At 33.3% G+C, this 9333-nt stretch overlaps 1 protein-coding gene across 4 annotated transcripts; it reads right to left on the bottom strand.

The window, feature by feature from the left end:
• Positions 1–1484: 1484 nt before the first annotated feature.
• Positions 1485–7646, bottom strand: LOC137810940 (cell number regulator 13-like). Of its 4 annotated transcripts, none has more exons than XM_068612446.1 (9): positions 7203–7646; positions 6693–6807; positions 6047–6471; positions 4659–5074; positions 4302–4402; positions 3102–3173; positions 2560–2666; positions 2067–2160; positions 1485–1827 (listed from the first exon to the last, which is right to left on the bottom strand). In XM_068612446.1, exons 3-9 carry the CDS (start codon positions 6452–6454, stop codon positions 1775–1777), a joined length of 1251 nt encoding a protein of 416 aa, XP_068468547.1. In that variant the 5' UTR covers positions 6455–6471; positions 6693–6807; positions 7203–7646; the 3' UTR covers positions 1485–1774. The 4 variants fall into 4 exon arrangements, with proteins under 4 accessions (XP_068468547.1, XP_068468546.1, XP_068468549.1 ...); XM_068612445.1 differs by having other exon boundaries at positions 6693–6873; positions 7203–7634; XM_068612448.1 differs by having other exon boundaries at positions 6047–6459; positions 7203–7501.
• Positions 7647–9333: the final 1687 nt, after the last annotated feature.

Here is a 9333-nt window from a genome sequence, read left to right on the forward strand (position 1 = left end):
GTGTAGAAGGATGATGATCTGATGAAGTTTTGGTTATTTTTATATTGGTTGTTGTTAGGAATTTTTGCTGTTGGAATGTATTGAGACTTCTTATTCTTCTTCCTATTGGTTTTTGTCCTAATCAAGAGATTAATAGACCCTTTAATTTAGATAGAGTATTCAATATTTGTGTCTTGAATTTCTAGGATTTTCTTCTTCTTTATATATAGTTAAGTTTCCTCTGTAGGGTTTGCAATTAGAGGTTTATCATCACGAGTTTTGTCATTCCCTATTTCTCTTTTATTTCCTTAATTATGTGATTTCTTTAGTTACACGATGTATAGTCTCTTAAATTCAGAAAAATATAATCTAATAAGTCAATAAAACACCTACTGGTGCAATTTTATTTTTCCTATACCTCGATACGATGGTTATTTTTTCTACAACTTATTTATTCAAAATAATTTTTTTTCTACACTTTCTCGGTGTCAAATTATATTTTGAAAAATCTAATTTTAGAAAGCCTAATAATAATATTTAGGGTTTAGAATGTTGAAAAGTCAAACCAATTAGAGATGTGTTTTTGGATTACCATTCAAATCAACCTAACCCACATTCTTCAAAAATTCACTAGTCTTTGCTGTTTTTTTCCAATTAGTGCATTGGAATTAGCAAATCCAAGTTTGGTGCCCAGGAATATGTATACAAACAACCAGTAAAACATTCAGTGTGTTTGGATTGGGTTGATTCATATTTTTTGGATGGACAACCATGACTAGGCCAACTGAATATCAGTTAGGTCACACAACAAAACAATAACAAAATATGGGGAAATAAGAAACATTAAAAAATCTGAAGAAATAAAAAAAATGCGAGTCGCTGAAAAGGGGTCACAAAAGCGCAAAATGGAAAGTGTGGAAAAAATGGCTTGAGTGGTGAGAGTTCATTGAAAGCTGTTGAATTTCAATACTAGTCTAAGACTTGAGTTAAAGTACCATGATGCTGTACTGTTTCGTTTTCTTGGGTCAGTTACCACTGTCGTATACTAACTAACAGTTTCTGGGTGGGCGTTTTGGTCAGTTTGGTTTCGACGAGTTCGATATTTGAGATGTACGAGGGCAAGTAGTTCCTCCACGTCACTAATCTCCTCCTACACCCTTCTACCTTAAGGATTGACCAGAATGTAAAACTTTTCATATTGACCAAATAAAAATTAGTAACTTTTGGATTAGCCATCATAAACAAATCCAGATAGATACAGAAAAAATTTATCGGAGTACAAAAAGCATTTGCCGGAATATGGAACCGAACTAAACAAAAATGACTTGGTTAAAACAGAACCAAACAAATAAATATGTGATTCTGCAGGTTGATTGTGGGCAATGCCTGTGATTCTAGCTCCCCTGCTTTAACTTTAACTTTTGTTAATGTATCAAGTAAATAATAATCGATATCAAGGGTTAGCTAATCAATGAGTTATGACATAAATAAATGAAAGATTTCAGTTGTGTGCATGACAAAACATGCCAAGAAATTAACTCAGACTATATTAAACCAGGGGGGGGTAGGTAGGTTTATGATACAGCATCAACTATATCTAAAAGCAACTTTTTTTCAAGAACAATGAAATAAAGTCACTATACATAGTTAAAACGAGGCCAGGTACGGTGAGAATAAAAATACATAATTCCTGCCTTCCTGTGAGAATTCTATTAGACAGAGATAGCCTCTACTTTACTATGGTCTTCAAGTAACCTTGAATTCCTAACAACCAAATGATGATTTCATTTCTTAGTTAAGATTCCATGTACTGAGATGGTGGAGGGCTTGTTTTGGTCTTCTCAGGAGCTGCAAAATGGTTTAACATCAAACATTTCACATGCATGCAGTGGTCAGCAAGAATAATATGGAGCTAAAAAGAAAATGAGAGAGAAAAGAGAAATTGATAATAAGCTACATCCAAATTCAACAGGTTTTGCTGAGAAAATGAAAGACGATCATGACACCTACAAAGTGAATTAGCACTTCGAACAAGATGAAGTTCCCAATATTATATTAAAGCAAGTTGAGGAATTAGGAGGACATACCACTGATCCCACGGATCTCCACTTCTCTCCATTCTTGCACAAGGGCACAACAGCAACACATCAAATGAGACAGGAAATCATCAATAAAGCCCCCCTAGCATAGAAAGTAGCTGTGGGTAAAAAATATTCAAAGAAACCAACAAATGTATATGCATCATACTAATTCCAGTGTATGCTCAAATCTTAACAAATACATCTATATTTTTAACTCGACTTCAAAATTGGATGAACAGAACCTACTTTGAATAATAAGGGTTGGTACAAATTGCACAATAATTGTTTAATAATACTGAATGATATAAAAATAGATGGGCATTATGGAACATATCCAGTGGAATATGAATACATTTATAATGAATAATGATGCTAAAGAAGGCATCACATGCAATGTGTATCTTAAAAGCTAATGATATTGAAAAATCCCAAACACAAGTTGTACCAAAAAGGAAGGAATGAGATGTTATATTTATGCAGAGAAGGAAGGAAGCATTACTGTGATGTTCAACATCTTCCGAAGCTTCCTCCTTACGCAGCAAGTATAGCAACAACAAGACAAAATTAACGAATATGCCATCAAGTCATTACATGCTTCTGCAGAGGCTGAAAAAACAAAAAATGCTGAAATCATAGTAAAAATAACAAGCAACGAGAAAAATCTGTAACTGAGAACCCTTAGCATTAACTTAAGTTATAGAAAAGTTGTTAATTACATAATAGCAAGTCTTCATTATAGGTCAAATTAGATGAACATAGGATTATGCGTCACAATATGTCAAAATTACAGCAATTTCTTGGCTATCCTAGTGTTCGAAAACTCCTACAGAGGCTGTCTCTTAAAACCTTGTTCTAACTTTAAATTTATTAAATTAAGGCCTTTCCAAATAGTGGGATTGTATGGGCCTGGGTGTTTCGAGTCTTTATCATTTTCAGTCTTCACAACATAAGAAAGTGCAGACTTGACTTCAGCTATTGAAGGCCCATAAGAAAGATTCATCATCCCTTTAATAGTAACACGGTACATCATAGCTAACTTACATATGGGCCTGTTTCTTGCAATAGAAGCAATCTTTGAAAATGTTCCACAAGGATAGAAGAATGTCTTCATACCTGCAGTGCAAATGTTATACTTGTTATTAGGAATTGGAAGTATACAGAGGTATTGGAGGCTCTCTCGAGCTAATTTATTTTTATTTATAATATTTCCATGTTTTTTCTGCCGTTCAAAGGACTGACCCTCCAGTTCTTACTATAATTTCTATTTAATCAAGACATAAGACGTTTCCAAAGCTCAATGAGGCTATCCCTTGACAATTATTCATCCATGATTCAACATGCAAGTTAAAACAGAGAAAAGCAACATCCAGAATTACCACTAACAGATTTAAGGAAGAAAAAAGAGTATCCAGCAACATAACTCTCCCAATTTCCTAATTCAACATGTATTCATCTTATTCCATGCAAATCACACAAACCATATCCACCAACCACCATCAACAGTGAACCACCACTACCAAGCCTTTTCCCACTAAGTGGAGTCAGATACCTAGATCAAATGGCACCATAATATTTTATTATGAATCATATTTATAGACAAACCATTGACCTCTAAATCTTTCTTAATGGTTACTCTTATTGTTTTATTGATCTCCTCCCTCTTCCTCTAGAGATAGTGTAACCTCTATCTAATCTACTCTCCTAATTGATGCTTCTTCAAAACATATCCACACAAGTCCAAACTACTAAAGGGGAGCTTCAACCATTTTTTCTTTCGTAGGTATGACCCCAAGTGTCACCAACTATCCATCTATTTTCTTCATTCTTGGTCCTATCTTGTCCAGTATAAGCACTCTGATTAAACCCAATATTTTTGTCTCTGCTACATTGAACTGAGAGATCCCGTCCCAAACGCCCCAAACAAAGGAAGGTGGACCACCGAATCAGTTGACCTCAATAGAGACATTCTGAACATACAATAGTTTAAAAAGTTTGAAAATTAAACCTCAATTTGATGGCAAAAGGAACACGGATTTGTGGCTGGGATTTTGTAGCATCATACATGATAAATGGTTACAGACTACTAAACTAGTGGCACTGACATAATAGAAATGAACAAGAAAAGTCACTATCATTCGTTGATAAGGCTACCAAAACAGTGAGCAATAATAAACAGGTAATAAACCTCAGATGATCAAATGGTAAACAGAACCTAAAAAAATCAAGCAAGGGAGAACATACAAAGTGAAGGCTCAGAACAACAAGCAAGTAAATCAGTGTGCCAATCTTCTTCCTGATATGAACCCCCAGCTGATACTATATCCTTTCGTGCAACTGAATATCTGTTTGACATCAATATGAGATGGTAGGGTAAAGACATACAACGTATTAAAAATAACTATAATTGACTGCATGCCACTGGAATAAAGGGATGGAATGGAAAAAGTAGAAACTCTTAGTAATCAAAACTAAATTGGCTTCCTAGATGACAGAGGGGTAAGGTTCAAAATTCACTTAAATATTCTGACTTTTGGTAAACTAGCTATCCTGAGTGAACCTACAAAAACATTGTAGTCGAGGAAGAGAGAAATAAATAACCTTGACGGTGAATGCTTGTCAACTTTTGCATGGTATCTTTCATCAGATGAATGCTCCTTGTCACTGTTGTCTTTAGAATAATTGTATTCCTCTTTCTTGTGATTTTTCTCTGGTGAACACTTCTCTGGAACAGAATAAGCAGCAACTTCTGTGACATCTAGTAAACGTTGAATGACTTGACACTGATTCATATCATAATTTGCTTGTGACCGTTGTAGCTCTAGTTTAAGCTTTTCATTTTCTTTTTTAAGTGCTTCATTGAAAGAACAGTTGGGGTAAGAACAAGATAGTGTTTTTTTCAACACAGCAGTGTCATCTTTGTCAGGCTCTGGTTTAAAAATAACCGTCTGTGCCTTTTGGTCGTCGTCATCCAACGTGTATTCACGTTGATCCATCTCAATAACTTCAAGTCTCTCCTGAATTTCCAGAGAATGAGATAAGTAATAGGTTGTTAACCATATTTTCAGACCAAATTTACAATAGCAGATGCTACCATTACATTGACAAAGCAGTTCATAATCCTCATAAATATTGAGAATATGCAAAATCAAGAAACAAAATGTTTTCACAACAGCCACACATGGATACACATACATACATACAGATTCCCAAACCTGAGAAGAGAAACAAGGATTTGATTAACTGGTTGATGGCTTACAGGATCACAATAAAGCAGTAACCCAGACTAATGAGATAAACCATAATTTACAATAAATACTTTGTTGTCCTGATACCAGATAGTACGACACAGCATCAGGGGACATAATTGTGTGGAAACATGTAATGAAGAAACGGGGTCCTTATCCGCATAAGAATGTCTTCAAGTGTGAATCTTGATATGACTTTAGACAAGAGAATTTAATTAAATGTTATTTAAGCAAGTTCTTTAAATAAATAGATCCTTAGGAAGACATCTCCAAAATAATGTTTCATACAATTACGCGTACACTACAATATTTCAAACTAAAGTATTTCAGACATCTCCAAAATATTACGGGTACACTTAATACGTTAGGACCCAAATTTTCATAAGCCAGAGTTTTTAAACTTTTAGTGCGCCACACTACAATATTGCAGTGTGGTAACTGAAACAATCTATGTTGACAACCTCAAACTAAAACACCGCTCAATGTTGAAGCAGAAAAGAACATGCAACAAATGTTGAAAACATAAAAAATCCAGAATATTATATGCTAAGATAGCTACGTAAACAATATAGTGAAAGAGTTGAAGGGAAATACAACTCCAGCATGGTTGATCGGTAACATCCAAGAAGTTGAACGAATGTCTCCAGTGAGTAAAAAAACACAAACTTTTCCCTCAATCTTTCTTATTTAGGAGTTATCAACAATAAAAAAAGACCATTCACAACAAGAGATAGCATATACCCTGACTCTGGCATTGTCCACAAGAGTAATAAGAGGAACAAGGCGCAGGTATCTATCAATTTCATTCTGAGCCTTCCTGAACTGATAAACAATGTTCCAGCCCATAGCCAGCAAATAGAGGTAGCTACGGTCCTGACAACTATTGACCAATATGTAAGACCTTCTGAGGGCATCTTCCAACTGCTCCAGAGGCTCCCTAGTTTCTGGGTACCTCTTCAGCTCCGAGATCTTGAGCTGCTCCAGCAAATTCCCAATCAACTTCAGATGCTGTGCAAACTGCCTGCAGTTCTTCTTATGCATCCGTGCAGTACTTGCAGCTCTCACAATCATCCCAATCAGCCGCACAGCATCCACACCAGTCAACTGTGCCACATTCGCAAGTTCCCCCATTTGATCCCATGACGCCATGCTCTCTGCAAGTCAACCTAAAATCCAGTCACATCAGCTCCAAACACCGGTTTCCAAAATGCAATTCAATCCTTAATTTCATCATGAAAACCCAAATAAATTCTAAAAAATAATATCAAGAAATGGAACAAATTATAAAAGTGATGATTAAAAAAGTTGTCATAAAAAAATTTGAATAAATATTCATTATAAAAAAAAACATGCAAGAAGATTATTTATACCTTGTAAGAGAATATACCTTTAATTAATAATAAAATTGGCTGTTCCACTCACACAGTCCCACAGCGAAACACGAAGACGATGCGAATCAGAAAATGATCACTAGCAAAATGCTTCAGGCCGGATCATGCATTCTGCAGAAAATGTTTCTCAGAAATAGTATTGTCTTTGAGATCTCGACTATTCAGAGACAACGAAAACTGAGAAAAAAAATGGCAAATACAATTAACTCAGACAAGAAAACAAATAAACAAAAAAAAATCTTGACACTGAAGAAACATAAGATAAGATCACTACATTCGAGCGTAAAAGATGTAATTAAAATAGTAAACGCATCCAAATCCAGTTCAATCTATTTATTTATTAATTAACATTCAGAAGAAGGGGGAAACAAGTAACCGAGTTGAGAAGAGTGTTTGAATGCATGATTACACATTTTCATTTCACCGAATGCAGCAATCAAAGACAATGCAGCAAGTGGTTATTGCTTTTTTGTTAACATTGGTGGCTCGTGAAGAGCGTTACTTACACGAAAGAGAAGAGTGGGAAAAAGAGCATAGAATTCAGGTGATGACAGGCATTGCTTTGCGCGAAGGAGCTCTCGTCCTTCTGAATCACTCTTTGTCTCTCTCTGCCTCTCTCGCTCTTATCGCTCACGTCTCGGTTCGGTGCTGTTTTCTGCAGTGTGGAGCTTGACCGCATGTGATGCCACCTCCCACAATCAAAGTGCCCTCCGTTTGAGTCTCTTATTACGACAATGCCACCCTCAGTTTCACGGACCGTGAAACTGTAACGGCGTCATACACCATGTTGACCTCTCCAGAAGGTATCCAGTGAGAGTAGGAATGTAAGTTTTATTTAATGGTGTGCCAGCTGGCACCTGTAAGTAGTTGAAGCAATGTGCATGAATAGTTGCAGTCTGAGTTTGCCAACAAATGAAACCCACTTACCAAACTGTAATAGGGCCTAACATAGGTAGGGATACAAAATTTAAGTAATATAAATTATGTAAAAGATTCTACCATCACTTTTTTCTTATCTTTAAAAATGTATATTATTTTATTTTATATATTAAAAGAGATAAATACATAAAAGGGCTAAATATATTCTTTTTACTATTGTAGTAATAATTGCGAAATTGGTTTTTATCTATAATCTAAATTTTAGACTTTATATGAATTTAATAACAAATTATTGAAATAAATTTTTATAAGTTATTTTTTTATTTATAAATTATAATATAATATTATAATATTCACATCAATAAGAAGTATTTTAATATCTTAATTTTTTTTTTGGTAAAAACTTATTTTAATAATTTGAAACATAGACAAAAATTGATAAACTAATAACATATTTAACTTTATATAAAATTAAAAATATGCCAAAAAGTATAGATTTTTTAAAATGTAAGAGCTAAAATGGTGAAAAATAAATAAATTGTTAAGAATCAAAATTTTAATTTAACCTTTATTTTTGAAAGGCCCTATTTTTGAAGAATATCCTTAACTAATTATGTAATATGACATTGTGATTGATAGTATTATTGAACAATATTGAACATCTCTTTATGGATGTATGAATTAAAAAAAGAATGATGAACATCTCTTCTTGATGGGTGTGGTAATGAGTGGTTGTATTTTTTAATATCTTAAAGATGGTGTTAAAAGAGGTATGGTTGGTTGGTTGGATTGGAAGTTGAGAGGTTGAAAAGGAAAAAAGAAAAAAAAGCAAAAAGGTGAAAGAGGTAAATAACGTGATTTAAGGAGGAATAAGGAGATTAATTACGAAAGGTAAAAGGCAATTAGGAAGGTTAAGGAGGATATTCTGTTTTTCTTCTGCATTGGAATGGTGAACACTGAACATACATTCATTTTGATATTCAATGAGCTGCACGTGGCCTCCATCTTTTTATGTCTTACTGTTCCCAATTACAGACACTGTTATGCCACTGTTATAATTTATAAATATTAATAACTCATTTAATATTAACACGTCTTCATTAATTACTTATTATTAATTAATTATTGCTTTCATCTCTCTGTCCTATAGCTTCTTATCGTTTTTTATGTAATGGTTAGACATTCTTAAAAGCTGATTATCTATAATGAAAAATGTATCTACTACAATTCTCACTAAATGATACAAATATTGTTACTAATCAATCAATTATTCTTTTCCCCTCCTTTAACAACAAACAATAATATAAACTATAAGTAATGATAATAATAATTTTCTTTTTTGCCAATAAAAATAAATGTATATTAATATAACAGGGCTAATAATTTTCAAATAAAAATCAATTTTTAAACTTATATATATAAAATAATTGAAAGTATTTTTTTTTTAAGCAAGACCTAATCTCGAATGATACGTAACTGGTAAACTGTTTTCTATTAAATGTGGTTGGAAACACATTTATGATATAAACTACTGCATCAATGAATATAAATTGATTATTTAAATTATCAATGTAATTTTCTTGACCATTGAATTGTTCAATTGTAACTTAAATTTGCTTTAAATTTTAAAACACTATCAAATTAATATAATCAACAGTTGCGTACTTTCGGGGTATTTATATTCAAATAAATATTTAATTTTTGTAATAATAATTAATTGAGCAACATGTATCTATACTTATTTTATTTTTTTTTACA

The sequence above is a fragment of the Phaseolus vulgaris genome, chromosome 2 (assembly GCF_000499845.2).
Source record: "Phaseolus vulgaris cultivar G19833 chromosome 2, P. vulgaris v2.0, whole genome shotgun sequence".
Taxonomy (NCBI): Eukaryota; Viridiplantae; Streptophyta; class Magnoliopsida; order Fabales; family Fabaceae; genus Phaseolus; species Phaseolus vulgaris.

What these genes read in the sequence shown, in the direction of transcription:
- LOC137810940 (XM_068612446.1), bottom strand. Translation starts at nt 6,454, where the DNA reads ATGGCGTCATGGGATCAAATGGGGGAACTTGCGAATGTGGCACAGTTG. An exon ending in TGGACAATGCCAGAGTCAGG is followed by an intron (nt 5,075 to 6,046) that starts GTATATGCTATC and finishes CTGGAAATTCAG; the next exon opens with GAGAGACTTGAAGTTATTGA. An exon ending in TTGTTCTGAGCCTTCACTTT is followed by an intron (nt 3,174 to 4,301) that starts GTATGTTCTCCC and finishes TTTGCACTGCAG; the next exon opens with GTATGAAGACATTCTTCTAT.